We start from the raw sequence: 19598 nt of genomic DNA, 5'->3' as shown, positions 1-19598 counted from the left end.
CTATAAATATAATTTTACTATATATAAAATGTTTTTTAAAATGTTATTAAACATACTAAAAGTGTGATTTCATACAAAAATGTAAAATCCTACAAACATATACATTATGACAAAATTTAAAACCCTTTCTTTCTTCATATTATAGCCATTTTCAAATACAATTTTTCGATATTTCATTCATATATGTAAAAAACAAAACAAAAAATAAATAAATAAAAAAGATATATACCTGTCAATATTTATTTTATATGTCATATACCCTCTATAATGTCATTTAATCCAACTGGGTATAATGTACCCAGACGGAAGATCAAATAGGATTCTTTCCGGTTTCAATTTTGTACCCTATTAGCACAATTCTCAGGTATTTGCTCCAACGGGGTCACGGAAATACTGAATGCTTTATTATGCTTCAAACATAAGTGCCGAGATAAGCTCTGTTTTAAAAACCCATTTTTGGTATTGTGCCTGTGGCCATTCATACGGGATCGTAGGGACTGGATGGTCCGACCCACGTATTGCAGGCCACAGGCACAGGTAATGACATATATCACAAAATCACTATCACACGTTAATTTTTGTGTGATCGCTATGGTTTCACCCGTACTGTACGACGTAATGTACTGAGTCATATGATTGATGATTTTGCAGGTACAACATTTTCGGGAAGCACATCGATGGACCCCCAGTTTGAAAGCATCTGTTTTATTTATCCTAGTTTTTTATTTTTTCTTTATACATTCCTGTTCCCCATCTTTGGTCATTCTGAGATTACTAGGGGCAATTATACCCTTCACTGTTTGGCCCCTACGAAAGGTAATATTGGGTCTATCTGGTAAAAGTTTTTTTAAAAATGTATCCTTTTTCAACAAGTACCAGTATTTATTTAAAATGTTTCTTATCTCCATATTACTATGATTAAAAGACATTTTATATATAGTAAAATTATATTTATAGTGTTTTTAGAAAAGAAAATACTTTGTGTGAAAAAATTTGTTGTGCAAAAAAAAAAAATTTGTTGATGGAAAAAAAAACTGTATAAAAGTCATTTAGTATATGGGTTTTGTTAGATTCCTCAGAGTGCAAAATCCTGCATATCTGAGTATGTGGGTGTGAATGAAAAACAGATCTTTCAGTCCCCACCCAAAATGACAAGCAGGGATATCCGCTATAAAATGTGTAGATAGATCTGTTTATATGCATATTATACCTGAAGAAGGCTCAAAGAAGTCAAAACCGGTTGTATTTTAGTTTTGAAAACTTCCAAGCACCACGCCCGCTGCCTTGGGGTCATATTCGACACTAAACTTTCCTTTACTCCCCATATCCGATCACTCACCCGGCTCTTGTCACCTGCATCTTAAAAACATCTCCAGAATCCGATCTTTTCTCACCTTTGAAACTACTAAAACTCTTACTGTCGCTCTTATTCACTCTCGTCTGGACTACTGCAACTCTCTTCTGATTGGTCTCCCTCTTACCAAACTTTCTCCTCTCCAATCCTTCCTATTTGCGGCAGCCATGGTCGTATTTCTGTCCAGCCGTTTCACAGATACCTCCATCTTGTGCCAGTCATTACACTGGTTACCCATTCGCTACAGGGTCCAATATAAACTCATCGCTCTCACCAGTTCTGTAACGCCTTATATCTCCTCTCTCATCTCTGTAAATCACCCTACACGTGCCCTCTATTCTACAAATGACCTAAGACTAACATCCCCCATAATCCGAACCTTATATCCATAATACTTGTCCTTCATGGACCCTAGTCACAGTTTATGTAAATATTTTTTTATACATGCTTTTCCACTAGTTCTCACATTCCAAACAAAAATATGGTTTCAACTTATCTTCAATCTCATAGATTGCAAGCTTGCGATCAGGGCCCTTACCCCTTTTGGTATCTGAGTTATGTTTATTCTGTAATGTCTTCATTGTCTGTACAAGTCCCCTCTAAAATTTTAAAGTCCTGCGGAATATGTTGGTACTATAAAAATAAAAATTATTATTATCTTATATGTGAATTCTCAAAATGTTACTTCCTTGTAAAACATGAATATGGCTTCTCTACTCTGTGAATCCTCTCATGTTTAACAAGATGTGATCTGTGTGTAAAACATTTTCCACATTCTGAACATGAATATGGCCTTTCTCCTGTGTGAATTCGCTCATGTATAATAAGGTTAGATTTTTGTGCAAAACATTTCCCACATTCAGAACATGAATACGGCTTCTCACCTGTGTGACTTCTCTCATGTTTAATAAGTACTGATTTATGTGTAAAACTTTTCCCACACAAAGAACATGAATATGGCTTCTCCCCTGTGTGAATTCTCTCATGTTTAACAAGATTTGATTTTTCCAGAAAACATTTTCCGCACTCTGAACATGAATACGGCTTCTCTCCTGTGTGATTCTTTTCATGTGTAACAAGACTTGATTTATTTGCAAAGCATTTTCCACATTGTGAACATGAATACGGCTTCTCTCCTGTGTGACTTCTCTGATGTGTAATAAGATGTGATCTACAAGTAAAACATTTCCCACATTCTGAACATGAATACGGCCTCTCTCCAGTGTGAATTCTTTCATGTGTAATAAGACTAGTTTTATCTCTAAAGCATTTCCCACAGAGTGAACATGAATATGGTTTCTCTCCTGTGTGAATTCTCTCATGTGGAACAAGACTTGATTTATCTGAAAAACATTTCCCACACAGTGAACAAGAATACGGCTTCTCTCCTGTGTGAATTCTCTCATGTGTAACAAGATGTGACTTACATGCAAAACGTTTACCACATTCAGAACATGAATACAGCTTCTCGCCTGTATGACTTCTCTCATGTTTAATGAGTATTGATTTTAGTGTAAAACTTTTCCCACACAAAGAACATGAATACGGCTTCTCCCCTATGTGAATTCTCTCATGTTTAACAAGATCTAATTTTTCCATAAAACTTTTTCCGCACTCTGAACATGAATACGGCTTCTCTACTGTGTGATTCTTTTCATGTGTAACAAGACTTGATTTATTTGCAAAGCATTTTCCACATTGTGAACATGAATACGGCCTCGCTCCTGTGTGACTTTTTTGGTGTGTAAAAAGATCTGAGCTTTTTGTAAAATATTTTTCACATTCGTCACATTGAAACCTGTTACCCTCTTTCTGCCTTAAACTTGCGTTAATCTGTGATTGATCAGGAGAAGGTTTCTTGAGATTAGTAGAAATATGTGCCAGATCTGTACTGTGAAGTCCTGGATGTGCATTGATGGCTATGAGCCTTTTTCCTGAAGAGTGTTGCGTGATTTCTTCTTCTTCTTTATTATTTGGCAATAACATGACAATCCCCTTAGAATTCTTACCAGGATTTTCTGTTTGGATCAAAAAAGGATTTTATATATATATTTATTTTTTTTTTTAAATCAAATCACAAAATAAACTAAATTTATAAAGTTCCTATTTGACTGGAAACACACATGCAGTTGTTGATGCAATTTTTTAACCCAAAGACAGAAGTGGATCTAGTAGGAAGAAGTAAAAGTCCTATATACACTACATTCACAAAAGTAATGGGGAACCTGCACATCTTATCTTCATGAAAATTCCTGACCTCCCGTTCTATATCCATGGCCATTAATATAGCAACAAAGAAAATAATCAATACAGCTTTTATAATCCATAATGGCCAATGACCAGCTATATACTAGCTTTATAAAATCATGGTTTGCTTCAGAATAAAGAAATCATATATGTTTACAAACTTGCCAGAGGAAAAGACAAACTTTATGTGCCAGAAATGAAAGCTTGTGACACTGGTCAAGGAAAAGGTGCAAAGTCTTCAAGAGAGAATAGCTACATGGAAGCTCATCAAAGAAGATGAGGATTGTCTTGACAGAGCAGAATAATCTCCAGAATGTTTCAAGAGAACTTTTCAGCGTTCCTGCAGAAGCTAATGTCAGAGTAAAAATTACTATTCACAATGTTCGAAGAGAAACACCTTTCAATGTACCTGCAGAAGAAGATAAATCGAAGCATGTAACCCAAAGAAGCAGGAGGATGAGGAGGCAGTCAGCACCCATAGCACTGAAGAATCGCTACCAGGCTCTCACGCAGGAAAACTACAACTATGAACAACAAAAAAGTGCTTTGCCCACAGAGAACACTTCAGTAAGCAATCAGAAGCCTCTTGAAGGGTGAAAGAGAAGCGCTGTGATGAAGAAAAGGAGAGTGATGTTGTGACGGATCAACCCCGTACTCCAAGATTTTGCCACATGGGGGTTGTCATAGCGCCTATGCAGCTAATGGGACATAATGTTATAAAGTGGGGTGAATATTGTGGATCGCATATTGTTGGACATTCTGTGATGTGACCGAAGCACTCCTGGCCCCCACCTTCCTGTGCTCACTTAGCAGTGGCAAACAGACAATGTGCTGATTAATGGGTTGTTGCATAACTGCTGTGTGGGAGCCTACTGTGGGTATTATCTGGTGAGAACAATGGGTGCTAAAAATAGCCTGTGTGATTCTCTATAAAACCTGCTTGTGAGAATAAAAGTTAAGTTCATCTTGGAGACACTGTGCGATAGTCATATTTTATATATCCCAGTGTAAGAAAAGCCTTTCCATGTCAGGGGCCTGCAGAAGAAGATTGAACATCTGCGCATGGGGTAACTAGCTCCCGTCACACTGGTGGCAGCGGTGGGATGCGGTCCATCTTCTTCAGGAACCAAGGACTGAATGGAAGACATCTACCAGAAGCTAAAGAGGAATACGTTGAAGGACCTTAGAAGCTCGAGGGTTAACCACCAGCAACAAAACAAAAGCAGATTTGATAGCAGCCATTATGGAGCTCGACAACGCAACAACCTCCAACGGGAACATGGAAGAGACGGAATTCCAGAAGGAGGTAAAGAGCAGACTGGCACTTTATGCTCCCAACCCGGCAGTACAGATCATAGATAAGGTGATGGCTGATGTGCGTACTGATCTGGATAAAAAGATGGAGATGGAGAGGGCAGAGCGGTTGGAGCTAGCCAGGATGGAGATGGCAGAGCGGACCAAGATAGAGCTAGCCAAGATGGAGATGGCGGAGCGGAGAGAGGAGATACAGCGAGCAGGGGGAGCCCTGGCTTCCTCCCCAGTACCAGCAGGTGTAAGCCACAAAAAGATCCAATACAATGCCTTCGGACAGTTGGGGGAGGCAGAGGAAGACATTGATGGTTTTCTGCAGGACTTGGAGCGGCAGTGTACCCTTCATAAAGTGGAGCCGGAGGATTGGGTCCAGAATCTGGCCAGCAAGCTGACAGGCCGGGCAGTGGATGCCTATTGCACTGTATCGGATAAGGACTGTATGGACTATAAGCGAGTCAAAGAAGTGATCTTGGCCCGGTATGCACTAACACCAGAGGCATACCGTCAAAAGTTCCGCAAAACCACAAAACGGGAAACAGATACCCACGCTGAATGGGCCTGTAAACTATGGCGGTCACTGCTACAGTGGGTACAAGGTAGCAAAGCAGACACGAAGGAGGATGTCCTACAGCTCATCGCGTTACAACGATTCTTTACTGGGTTAACTCCCGAGACGCAAGAATGGCTTCGGGACAGACGACTCTTGAGGAGGCCGCACGGCTGACCGATGAACATTATGATGCCAGGAGGGCCCAATTGTCAGGGTCCAAAACTGTCTCAAGGGGCCCTCCCAATGGTCTGGAGGCCCCTAAACCACAGAAGCTTGGCGGGGGACCCACCAATACCCCGGCCTACCAGAGTCCTCCTGGGGTGCGATGCCACACCTGCCATCAGCTGGGTCACCTGCAGAGACACTGTCCCAACCGGACCCAGCACACCCAGTGGCACGGCTACCTTCAACCGGGCCGCTGTACACTGCTACCAAGGCGAAGCCGACCCGGCATTGGTGGCTATGGCTAATTATGGGATGGAAGAGATAGAGGGAGTGCTTTATGAAGTGGACCCTGTGCAGGCAGCCCAGGCGGATAATCGACAACAACATCGACAGTCGGTGTGGATTAATGGGAAACGGCTGCAGGTATTAAGAGATTCCGGAGCTACTCTGACCCTTGTGAAGTCGCATCTCGCCCAAGACCAAAAGACGGGTCGGACAGTGGCGGTCCGTGTAGCAGGGGGAGCCATACATCGACTGCCCACGGCCAAGATTCACCTGAACTGGGGGGTCGGGGATGGCCTTGTCGAGGTCGGCATGATGAAGGATTGGCATGCAGATGTCCTGCTGGGAAATGACTTGGGGCCCATGTTGTCTTCCTTCACGGTCGCCCCCCTTGCTGAGACATATCCTGTGACTACCCGGAGACAAGCTCGAGCTGCCGAGGCAGAATCACACTCAGAGGAGGCCCAGGTAAGACACTACAGCCCTTCGCGTATTCCCATAGCCAGACACATTTCATGGGACACCCCAGCAGAATTTAGGAGGGAGGTACTAGAGGTTCCCTCATTGCAGGGGTATCGCGGGAAGGCACAGGAGGGGAGAGGGGTACTGGAAGGTGAACAGTTTATATGGCATCAGGGACTCCTCTACAGGGTTACAGAGCAAACTCACTCAGGGACGAGCCCCACTGTAAAACGACAGCTGGTAGTTCCTAAAAAGTATAGGCAGGAGTTGCTGCGAATCTCTCATGACATACCCTTGGCGGGGCACCTCGGAGTCAGCTGCACCAGGCATCGTCAGACACAAAACTTCTTTTGGCCAGGGTTATCTCATGATGTTCGTCAGTACTGCCAGACCTGTGACAGTTGCCAGCGCATTGGCAAGAGGGGAGATCGCTGCAAGGCAAAATTACACCCCCTTCCCATTGTGGAGGAGCCATTTAGCCAAGTAGCGGTCGATCTGATAGGGCCGTTAGTCAAACCCAGTCCGTCAGGGAAAAGGTATATATTGACAGTGATAGATTACGCCACGCGGTATCCAGAGGCGGTTGCCTTACCTAACATACTGGCAGAGACGGTGGCGGCTGCCCTGTTCCAGGCTTTCTCACGGGTTGGATTTCCCCGGGAGATTATCTCGGATCAGGGCACCCAATTTACGGCAGAGGTGACCAGCCAACTGTGGAGACTGTGTGGTGTAAAGTCCATTAGAAGCGCCCCATACCACCCGCAAAACAATGGGTTGTGTGAGGGCTTTAACAGAACGTTAAAACAACTCATTGGGACGTTTACCCGGACCTACAGGGACTGGGAGAAATTCTTGCTGCACCTCCTGTTCGCCTATCGGGAGGTGCCCCAAGAATCTACGGGCTTCTCCCCATTTGAACTGTTATATGGGAGGTGGGTGAGGGGGCCCCTAGACTTAGTATGAGAACTCTGTGAAGGGGAGGAAACCATAGCAGGAACCCCTATCGTGCCCTTCGTGCTGGAACTCCGGGACCGCCTGCAGGAGTTGACTCAGGCTGCGCCAGCGCATATGGTACGATCAGAGGGCTAGAGAACGCACCTTCGAGATAGGACAGAAAGTCCTGGTACTAGAACCGTTTAGGCTGAACAATTTCCAGGCTGCATGGCAGGGGCCTTACCGGGTAGTGGGGAAAATAGCCGACCCCACCTACAATGTCGCCGATTGTGACGACCCCAGGGTTATCCGCACGTTCCACGTGAATATGCTGAAGTCCTACCGGGAGCGCCCTGAAGAGGTAGCTGCCATCTGCGCACCCAAAGCAGAGGATTTAGCCGAACTCCCCTTGCCTGATGTCTTAGGTGAGAGGACTCAGTCGAAAACCTGGAACCAGGTACACTTAGGAGAAAACCTAGGGGCCCGGGAGAGAGAGCAGGCCGAGACATTGCTGAGGCAGCGGCAGAGGATGTTCTCAGAGAGACCGGGATTCACCCGACTTGCACAACACAAGGTTGAGACACAAGATCAGACCCCCCTGAGACAACCCCCTTCCGCGTCCCGGAGTCTGTACGAGAAGGGATGCGACAAGAGATACAGGAGATGTTGCGTTTAGGGGTCATTGAGGAGTCAGATAGTCCCCGGGCATCCCCTGTAGTGTTAGTGCCTAAGAAAGATGGGACTACCCAGTTTTGTGTAGACTATCGCAAGCTAAATGAGAAAACTGTGACGGATGCGTATCCCATGTCGCGTGTGGACGATTTGTTAGACCGGCTGGCTGGGGCAAAGTATTTGACCACCATCGATCTATGCAAAGGCTATTGGCAGATCCCCCTAAGTCCTGATGCTATTCCCAAGTCTGCATTTGTCACCCCGTTTGGCTTATTCCAGTTTCGGGTTATGCCATTTGGGATGAAGAATGCCCCCGCGACCTTCCAGAGGCTGGCTGACCAGCTTCTGGATGGTCTCCAGGACTATGCTTGTGCCTACCTGGATGACATCGCCGTCTACAGCGCGACATGGGATGAGCAGCTAAATCACCTAGAGACAGTATTGGATAGGATCCACAAAGCCGGAATCACCCTGAACCCCAACAAGTGTCACGTAGGCAAATTAGAGGTGCAGTATTTAGGACATTGGGTGGGGGGTGGGAAACAACGACCGGAACCCGCCAAGATTGAGGCCGTAGCCAAGTGGCCAACCCCACGTACTAAAACCCAAGTCATGGCCATTCTAGGGACAGCGGGGTATTATATGAAATTTGTCCCTAATTACAGCAGCATTGTCAAGCCCCTCACTGATCTGACACGTAAGAACCTCCCCCGCCAGGTAACCTGGACCCCCGAGTGTGAGGAAGCCTTCCGCCAGCTAAAGGACGCTCTCACAAATACCCCGATATTGGCCGCCACCGATCCAACTAAATGGTTCCTTGTTCACACAGATGCATCTATGTTTGGGTTGGGGGCAGTACTGAGCCAAGTCAGGCCGGACGGCCAAGAACACCCAATAGCTTATCTGAGTCGGAAATTACTGCCTCGAGAAGTCAGCTATGCGGCCGTCGAAAAGGAATGCCTGGCAGTAGTATGGGCTGCCAAGAAGCTCCAACCATATTTGTATGGAAGACAGTTTTCCCTTATCACGGACCATAACCCCCTGGTATGGCTTAATCGGGTCTCCGGGGACAATGCCAGACTACTACGATGGAGTTTGGCGCTACAACCGTTAGACTTCACCATCCACTATAGACCCGGCAAGCAAAATGGTAACGCCGATGGAATAAGCCGACAAACTGACCTGCTACCAAACTTATAAATCGTGGACCTCCTCCAGCTGATCCGTCGGGGAGCAGACTGGGTAGGCCGATCCTGTCCGGGAAGGGGGGGCATTGTGACGGATCAACCCCGTACTCCAAGATTTTGCCACATGGGGGTTGTCGTAGCGCCTAAGCAGCTAATGGGACATAATGTTATAAAGTGGGGTGAATATTGTAGATCGCATATTGTTGGACATTCTGTGATGTGACCGAAGCACTCCTGGCCCCCACCATCCTGTGCTCACTTAGCAGTGGCAAACAGACAATGTGCTAATTAATGGGTTGCTGCATAACTGCTGTCTGGGAGCCTACTGTGGGTATTATTTGGGGAGAACAATGGGTGCTAAAAATAGCCTGTGTGATTCTCTATAAAACCTGCTTGTGAGAATAAAAGTTAAGTTCATCTTGGAGACACTGTGCGACAGTCATATTTTATATATCCCAGTGTAAGAAAAGCCTTTCCATGTCAGGGGCCTGCAGAAGAAGATTGGACATCTGCGGATGGGGTAACTAGCTCCCGTCACAGATGGTCGTGGGGGATTCCCTAATGAGAGGAACAGAAGACACTATATGCCGACCGGACATCACCTGACGAGAAGTGTGTGGTCTTCCAGGTGCCCAAATCAAAGATGTGTCTGATAGGGTATCAAGACTCTTCATGGCTACTAATACACTAAGGAACAAATGACACAGCAAAAAAGGACCTGGAAACTAAACGAAGAAACTTTGAAGCGCTAGGCCAGTAAGTGAATGAACTGGGAGAGCAGGTCGTCTTCCCATCCATCCTCCGAGTGGATGGACATGGACCAAGGAGATTGAGCAGGATTCTGCAGGGGAACAACTGGCTACGCCCCAGTACAGTCACTGCCAGCTTCACGATAGCCCACTTAGCATTATTCGCTGCCACCACCGACCAAATTTGAAATATAATACAGGCCTGGTTGGACGCTTGCTTTCTGGTAGCGTATGCCTGGGGGAAGGAGGGAACGATTACAGAACAAAAGAAACAGGACGATTAAATTTTATATTTAATCCAAAAGGGAGGCAGTGTTTATGAAAAATATACAAAAGCTTTTACAAAAGGAGACATTTACAGTACAGAATATACAGTTACACAAATAAAATAGGATTGAAGAAGAACTTACTATAAAGATCGCAGCGACGACTCGGTATAGTTGGAGGGAAGCGCTCCTATGACCGTTCAGCGAACGTGACCCGTGTTGCACATCAATATGTACTTCCAACATGAGTGCTGACCCATCTTTGGTTGGGTCTTTTATGCTGAAGGGGGGACCTGCCCACGCACTCCCCTGTGATGACATCACGTGGGCTGGGCTCCAGCCTTCATATTTTTATTTAAAATATCTGACTTCTCACTGGTTGATCGCAGAAGCCCGAAAGTGATACCATATTTTCCATTATGAATTTGCCTTTCTTTAGAGACCACACATGACATAGCAGTGGTCTATTATTTTGTACTTTTGCATTACTGCTCCCCGGAGGGGCATACAGCTAGGGAAAATTATGCATATTGTTCCGTGGCTGACCCTGCCACTAAAAATATGGGACCCATTATTATTGGAGGTATAGATCTTTAGATATTCCATATTTTTTGTCGGTGACAGACAGACTGCAGATTTCTGTTGAATTCTTTTGAAGCCAGGGACTAAATCTTTCTCACCAATTTGACCATTATCAAACGGGACCCCTTACTTATAGAATATATACCTCCCTGTAATGAGTATGGACCCATCTTCGGCTGGGTCTTTTATGTCGAAGGGAGGCCTGCCCACACACTCCACTGTGATAACCTCATGTGGGCTGGGCTCCAGCCTTCATATTTTTATTAAAATCTCTAACTTCTGGGATAACTTCTCTCTGGTTGATCGCAGAAGTTTGTAAGTGATGCCATATTCTTTATTAAGAATTTATCTTTCCTTAGAGACTACACATGGCATAGCTGCGGTCCGTTATTTTGGTACTTTTGCGCCACAGCTCACCAGAGGGGCATACAGCTACGGAAAAATAAGCGTACTGTTCCTTAGCTGACCCTGCCGCTAAAGATAAGTGTCCCCTTATTATCGGAATCACAGAACTTCCGATATTCCATATTTTGTGTCGGTGCCGGCGAGACTGGAGGTTTCTGCTTGAGCAAATGGGGATGCCCTAGGGGTGAGAGAGAATTCTTTTCAATCCTTCTCACCTAGGTGTATATTTATCTCAGGCCTATGGAAATGCATTCGTATGTTAATTTGAATGGACTATTGAGCTTCTTTTACTCTGACAGATGGTCAATAAGGGAGGGGAGAAGAGAGGGGCTTGTTTTGTACTGCTATTTGCATATTAGCCACTTCTCTAGAGCGTCAGCTCTTGGTCTGGTGACAAATAGTATAGAGGAGGGGGAATGAGGAGTTTTAGGGGGAGAGAGAAATTCTTAATATTTCTATGACATAAGGATAAAAATACATCTTTATTTGTTTACTGTGCACAGTTTCACTGTGGGATCTCCACTTAGGAATGAGATCTATGTTATTTGTGCTGCATTGTGCCTAGGTACATTAATGTGACAGATCCCTCATGGAGAACGGCGTTCTGGTGATTAACCAACCCCACCATGCATTCATACATCGCACTGCACCATTCGATCTTGAGTTGCAATGGATGAGACACACCACACCTCCCTCTGATCACATGACCAGCGGTGTGTGCTCCCTGTTGCTCCCGGATTGCGGGTTTCCATGGAGATGCATCCATAACAATGCGCCCCACGCTCTCATCCTGATGTATCAGATGACCCTGCCTTCCGGTTCGCACGCAGGAGCGCCGCTATCCAGCTGCTACCACCAATGAGGACACCAGGTATAAATAGACCGTCTGATCATCCACATTTTATACTAACTCCCCAAGAAGAAGCTCATCTGAAAATCGCGCGTTGGCGCCTCCACTACACCATCAAGTTACACCTTTTATTCTTAGCACTTTGTACTTATGCGGTCATAACTATGATTTATACTGAGCACTTTGCTCAAATACCTCTGTACACTGATTCATGCACTTTTTTGCACTGAGGCACTTATGCTCATGAATTTTCTCTCTCTCTATATATATTTTTTTTCTGCTGAATTGATGGCATGGTTTTTTGCACTGAGCAGGACATGTTGTCTACTTGACTAATGCACTTTAAAATATATAATGCACTTTATTTAGCATAATGACAAGGAAAAATATATATTGATCTGGGATGTATGTGATATCATGCAGCATTGACTTGATTATGGTGGAATAGTTAGATGTTACCTGAGGTTGTAGTCTTTCTGAACTGTTCCCCTGTTTTATATATTTTACTTATTGTGTATTTTTCTAGGAATAAAATTTACGGTTGTTGAAATTGGTTGGCTGTAGCTTCCATCTCTATATAGGTTCATAGTGTTGTCTGCGGAAGTGCCATTGGTATATGGGCCTATCTAGGTTTATTATATATTGTGGTAGATCGGCTAACTCGGCTTCTGAAAGAGGCAGACACATGAACCGTTTCTGTTTAAAGTGCGTATGGTTTATTGCAATACTCATAAACCACGTCACCAGAAAACGTAAACACAGCCTTGGTCTGGCAGAAGGTAAAACATAAATTAACAAGTCCACACAATAGTGCTGGTTAAACCACTTGGCTTAGAGTCCAGCTTCCATGTCCTTTAGCAAAGGCATTCAATCAAGGAGACCTGCAATCTCCATACATCCAGCATGTGTGAAACTAAAAACAACTCCATAGCTTTCACCTCCAGGCCCACTGCACACGAAATGTTCTAAAGGCTTTGAATTTTATCCTCTGACCTCTTCCCTCTCTACAGGTGTTCAATCATCCTAGCATTAAAGATGACTGACTAACCCCTTATTTCTTCGTGTGCTGGAACCTTTCTTCTATGTTTAATTACTGGAGCTAACAATCTCAGTGCTACATATCTCCCTTCCAGTACTTTGCCAGTGACTTTGTCACATATCCCCCCCTCTGCCCAAAGCGGTAGGTTTTGGCACCTTCAGTCACCAAACATGGAAGTCTAAACTGGCATCTGCGTTACTGTGCAACTTCCCAGCCCTGTGTTCCACATGAAAGATGAAGACCTATAGCCCTGAGTTTGAAATGCCATCTCTGCTTCAAGAGGCCATTTGGCCATTGACATCTTCGTGCCCTTAAGAAGGTCAGTCAGGAGTGTGGCTATCATGGCGAAATTCAGGATACACTGCTGATCATATCCCACCATTCCCAGAAATGCCCGAAGCTGTTTCTGGGAGACTGGTTTCGGCCAATTTTGTTAGGTCCAGGGAGGTGATGTATCTGGCTGACCCTAGCTTTAATATGAGATCATCGTCGTGGGGTATCGGATACGCGTCAATTTTAGCCCCTTCCTTTGAAAACACCGTGTGGTAGACTCCTGGTATTCTAAACGGCTTTTGGTTCACCTGTACATGTTATTCTGTCAGGATTCCATGTTCGCCAACCTGCCTATGTCTTGGTAACTCCGAAAACAGGTCCCGGTTCCGCTGAAGAAGTTCTCGGCACTGTTGTTTCTGAGCCGGTGACAGTGTCTCTGCCACGGGGACATACTTAGTGTCACCTTCTGATATGTCCAGCCCACATGTAGTTTCAACTTAGTTTCTCTGTTGCCCTGCCTCAATGGATAGCGGCACGAGAGGATTTTGGAATGGAGGGGTGGTAGCGGTTAACTGGCAGGTGGGACAGGACTTGCAATATTTTAGGACTTCACGATGACATCTTGGCAAATAGTGCCTCTGCATGACCTGTTGTTGAGTTTTGTCCACCCCCAGATGGCCACACATATGAATGGGCCCTGTTTAACACCCTTTAACTGTACGGTCCTGATACCAATAATTCCGCCACTATCTCCTCCCTCACTTTAGTGACCCGGTATGAGAAGTCCCCACTAAACATGAAAAAGGGAAACTTTTTGTCAACCCCCGACTCCTGTGCTATGCTGATTATGACTGTTAGCTTATTGAATGCCTCTTTTAGAGTTAGGTTCCTATGTTGGGTGAACCCAAAATTTTCTCTGGTCATCCCTACCTCAAGAACGTCTGCCTCAGGGGATACTACCATCTCCTCTTCACCCCCATTACACAAAAAGGGAAACTCGTCAGACTCTGAGGTTAGTGTGACTTTTTTTTTTTAGAGCCAATCTGTTTCTTATCCGAGCAATTGAGGTCTCCACTACTGATGAGCGAGTATATTTTGTTTGTAAAATCAGGCATTCCTCACATGTATTAAATTTGTCAAACAGTCGCAAATCATGTTCACGGAGCGACGAAAACTTAAAGCCCGAGCACGCTATAAATACTCGGTGCTCGCCTGAGTATACTCGGCGAAAGGGTTAACAAAACATACTCGCTCATCATTAGTCTCAACTCCTCTCCCATAAGTCCCAAAATAACACAAAGTCCTGACCTACGATAATTTGGTGCAACAAATCCTGGACCCTTCAGACCTCATGGGACTCTAAATCACTACTCTGGCCACTGTATAGTCTTTAGTATCACTATGAATGCAGCGGATTCCCACCTTCTTCCCAGGGATTAGTTGGAGAGGGAGTGTGTCCCTCACAAGGGTCACCAAACTCCCTGAGTCTAGTAGTCCAGTCATTTGCAGGCCATTCACCTTTACAGGACAAGCATGGGTCCCCTTGCCGGGTGGACAATCCACAATGCAACTGGATATGCATTTAAGGAACACCGGCGTCCCATGCTACAGTCTATTTGCTCGGTGGTCAGGGGACAGTGGGCAGCTAAATGACCTGGGCCATGACATCTCCAACAAATTACACCCCCCAATGAGGGCCTTGGCATGACCTCTGCCGTCCTCTTGAAATTTGGACGCCCCATCCCCTTTTTAACCTCCACGCCCCAGTATGGAATGGGTTTCCTCCCCACGGACCCGTCGACCCCCTGATACCTTTCAACCAAGTCATTGGCGTTCCGGGGATCTCCCTGGGCAACGAAAGTCTGCATCGGGCTCGGAAGGGAGTGCACGAACCTGTCCATTACAACTCGCTCCACCAACTGCGCTGGGGTAGAGGCCTCCAGCTGTAACCACTTTTGGACGAGGTGCAGAAGATCAAACATTTGGGAGCGAGGGGGTTTGTCACGGTGATATGCCCAGCGGTGGATCTGTTGTTCCCTGACAGACACGGTGATCCCCAAGCGCGCCAAATTTTCTGTTTTCAATTTTTCATATTTTTTGGCGTCCTGTAAAGCCAAATCATAGTAGGCCTTTTGTGGCTCCCCCGTTAAATATGGCATCGGGACTTCGCCCACTGCTCTGGCGGGAGTTTCTCTCTATCAGCGACCCTTTCAAAAATGGTTAACAAGACCTCTATGTCATCACCTGGGGTCATTTTATACAGAGCTCTCCTCATCGTCCTCCGGACAGAGAAAGCATCAGCTGACACTGGAGTCGGAGCTGCTACCGTGCCATGAGCCGCCTCTGTGAGTAAATCAATCTGCTGCGGCAGTTGTTGATTCTCTTGCTGGTACTGTTGCAGCTGTTGCATAAGCAGCTTACTTGTCTCCTGTTGTGCCAGCTGTTGCTGCTCCTGGCTCTGCTGCTGTTGCTGTATCTGCTGCAGCTGTTGCAGGTGCTGTTGGTGCTCCTCCATTCTGTCTGACCGCTGTCCCATGCATACAGCTGCCTTCACCCAGGACATACAGTTTGTCCACAACCTTCACACTTGCTTCCTGGGGATCTTTCCCATATTCTCCACCAACTGTGGTACATCGACTAACTGAGCTTCTTAAAGAGGCAGACACAGGAGCCGTTTCTATTTAAAGTGCGGCTGGTTTATTGCAATCCTCATAAACCACGTTTGATCACTTGCTGTTTTTGTAAGTTTGCCCACTGACAAAGACATGAACAGTCTATAATTTTAAGGGTAGGTTAATTTTGACATCAGACCAGTTAGGCGCTCCTAATCAACTTGTTACCTGCATTAAAGACAGCTGTCTTACATAGTCACCTGTATAAAAGACTCCTGTCCACGGACTCAATTAAATCAGTCAGACTGTAACCTCTACAACATGGGCAAGACCAAAGAGCTTTCTAAGGATGTCAGGGACAAAATCATAGACCTGCACAAAGCTGGAATGGGCTACAAAACCATAAGTAAGATGCTGGGTGAGAAGGAGACAACTGTTGGTGCAATAGTAAGAAAATGGAAGAAATACAAAATGACTGTCAATCCACATCGATCTGGGGCACCATGCAAAATCTCACCTCGTGGGATATCCTTGATCATGAGGAAGGTGAGAGATCAGCCTAAAACTACACGGGGGGAACTTGTTAATGATCTCAAGGCAGCTGGGTCCACAGTCACCATGAAAACCATTGGTAACACATTACACCTTAAAGGTTTAAAATCCTGCAGTGCCTGCAAGGTCCCCCTGCTCAAGAAGGCACATGTACAGACCCTTCTGAAGTTTGCCAATGAACAGGCCCGTCTGAAGTTTGCCAATGAACACCTGGATGATTCTGTGAGTTAGGTGCAGTGGTCAGATGAGACAAAACTTGAGCTCTTTGGCATTAACTCAACTCGCCATGTTTGGAGGAAGAAGGATGAGTATAACCCTAAGAACATTGTCCCAACCGGGAAGCATGGTGGGGGAAACATTATACTTTGGGGATGCTTTTCTGCAAAGGGGACATGACGACTGCACGATACTGAAGGGAAGATGGATGGGGTCATGAATCGCGTGATTTTGGCCAACAACCTCCTTCCCTCAGGAAGAGCATTGAAGATGGGTCATGGCTGGGTCTTCGAGCAAGACAATGATCCAAAACATACAGCCAAGGCAACAAAGGAGTGGCTCAAAAAGAAGCACAGTAAGGTCATGGAGTGCCCTAGCCAGTCTCCAGACCTTAATCCCATAGAAAACTTATGGAGGGAGTTGAAGCTCCAAGTTGCCAAGTGACAGCCTCAAAATCTTAATGATTTAGAGGTGATCTGCAAAGAGGAGTGGACCAAAATTCCTCCTGACATGTGCGCAACCCTCATCATCAACTACAAAAAACGTCTGACTGCTGTGCTCGCCAACAAGGGTTTTGCCACCAAGTATTAAGTGTTGTTTGCCAGAGGGATCAAATACTTATTTCTCACTGCAAAATGTAAAAAAATTCATCCAATTTATACAATGTGATTTTCTTCATGTTTTTTCGATATGCTATCTCTCAATGTTAAAATTAACCAACCCTTAAAATTATAGACTGTTCATGTCTTTGTCTGTGGGCAAACTTACAAAAACAGCAAGGGATCTGTTATGGGGACGGTTGCAAACAAACTTTATTATAATGGAAAGCAACCGACCCCGGGGTCCGCGATGCAGCCTGGTGGACTGCGGCCGAACACCTTCCGGGTGAGAAGGAAAACAACCAACTTAAATATAAACCCTTCCGTGTTACAGCACACAGGAATGGGTATAACGGTTCGCTCTATCTCCGTTAACTGCACGGGAGATGTGCGACCGGGAAAGTAGCTGTAGTCCTGTTAACTACACAGGAGCTACGTGGTAGGCGCTAGGGTGCGGGTGTGATACCCGCCGGGTATACGTGCTCTCAGCCGGCGTGCTACCGGACTGAGGAGGCTCGGTCCACTTGGCTCACAGGCGGTACTGGGAATAAGGCGTCTGTAGACGGCTCGGGGTGTATGGCGACCCCCTTGTCAGAGCCAGACCGCCGGGCGAAGCTACCTGCCTATTTCCACTAACCTGCCTATTTCCACTAGACCTGCCTATTTCCACTACAGCTCACGGGGAGCTCAAGCGTACACATCACACCACCACTGCTCAAAGATCAGAGCGCGCTGCCATGTTTGTGGGCGGGCCTTTTAAAGACTAAGCCCTGCCCACCGTTGCACCATTGGTGACGCCACCCGAGAGCCAATCAGGCGGTGCCAAGTCACCGGATCAGGTGGTTGCCAAACCACCAATCACGGTCCGCCAGGTCACGGGCATGCTCAGTGCGGCGCCTCTCGGACTTAGGCTGCAGCAGCCTAGTCTCCCTCCGCAACCTGTGCTTCATGTTGCTAGGCACAAATACACGAGATACCACTTGTACATCTCGTGCATTGGCTAGGCGTTGGGACCGACAGTGATGCTGTGCAGCATCAGCCCCAGCTGGACCAGAATGGGAGACCACAGAATCCACTGATGACTCAGAACCCATTTCTGATCCAGCAAGCGCCCGGCGCCTAACATTATCCCCCCTAACCTCCCCCTCCACTTAACGCTCATATTCCTCAATGAGCAGGGGGGCATGAATATGGTCCACTGGCTCCCAGGAGCGATCCTCAGATCCATGACCTCTCCAGTGTGCGAGGTAAATTTTTTTCCCCCGAACCATCTTAGACCCCACAATCGCCTGTACCTCAAAATCATCACCCCTGGTGTCTGGAGCAGGTTGGGGTTCCGAAAATTTTGTCAGACGAACCGGCTTGAGAAGTGACACATGAAAGGTGTCGTGAATCCTCATGTGTCGAGGTAATTGTAACCGGCACACTATGGGGATTATTTGGGCCAGGATTCTGAAAGGACCAATAAAATGGGGGGCAAACTTAGCGGACTCCCCGTGTACTCGGATGTTGCAAGCCACACTCTGTCGCCCAGGGAGAATACGGGGGCTGGATGGCGATGAGTGTCAGCCGACTCTCTCATCCGATTCTTGGAAGCCAAAATAGCCTCCTGGGTATGATCCCAAACCTCCCGCGCCTCCAGAGCCCAATCTCTGACCCCAGGTTCCACAGAGGAAACCGGCATTGGAACCGGGACTCGTGGATGTTGGGCATTATTTAGGAGAAATGGAGTCTGACCCGTGGAATCTGCCACTGCGTTGTTTAAGGCAAACTCTGCCCAGGGGAGCAATATCGACCAGTCATTCTGGTTGGCTGAAACAAAATGGCGCAAGTATGTCACCAGCGTCTGGTTAGTGCGTTCCACCAGACCATTGGTCTCCGGGTGATAGGCAGTGGAAAGATTCAGTTCAATGCTGAGCAAGTTACACAATTTTTTCCAAAACCAGGAGGAAAACTGTGGTCCCCGGTCACAGACAATCCTATCAGGCATTCCGTGGAGATGGAAAACGTGACGAATGAACAGTGATGCCAGAACCCAGGAGGAAGGAACCCTAGGCAGAGGGACCAGGTGAACCATCTTAGAGAAATGATCTGACACCACCCATATGGTCGTGTTTCCCCGGGACTTAGGCAACTCAACAATAAAATCCATCCCAACCAGGTCCCAAGGTCTATCCGCCATGGGTAACGGATGAAGAAGACCAGCCAGCCTCTGACGGAACGATTTATTTCTCGCACAGGAGACACACGCTTGGACATATTCCTTAATGTCCTGGGATAACCGGGGCCACC

General features: G+C 46.1%; 1 protein-coding gene across 3 annotated transcripts in view; it reads right to left on the bottom strand.

The window, feature by feature from the left end:
* Positions 1-1393: 1393 nt before the first annotated feature.
* Positions 1394-19598, bottom strand: part of LOC141258694 (uncharacterized) — a 202892-nt gene continuing 184687 nt past the window's right edge. For all 3 annotated transcript variants that reach the window (XM_073673703.1, XM_073673702.1, XM_073673704.1), the window contains one exon: positions 1394-3372. In XM_073673703.1, the coding sequence (XP_073529804.1) occupies positions 2036-3372 (1337 nt within the window). In that variant the 3' untranslated portion in view covers positions 1394-2035. The remainder of the gene's footprint in view (positions 3373-19598) is intronic.

The sequence above is a fragment of the Phyllobates terribilis genome, unplaced genomic scaffold (genome assembly GCF_046119375.1).
Source record: "Phyllobates terribilis strain yellow unplaced genomic scaffold, ASM4611937v1 Scaffold_3__8_contigs__length_932513732, whole genome shotgun sequence".
Taxonomy (NCBI): domain Eukaryota; kingdom Metazoa; phylum Chordata; class Amphibia; order Anura; family Dendrobatidae; genus Phyllobates; species Phyllobates terribilis.
The sequence above is the reverse complement of the archived record's forward strand: the minus strand, read 5'-3'. Positions and strand labels throughout refer to the sequence as shown.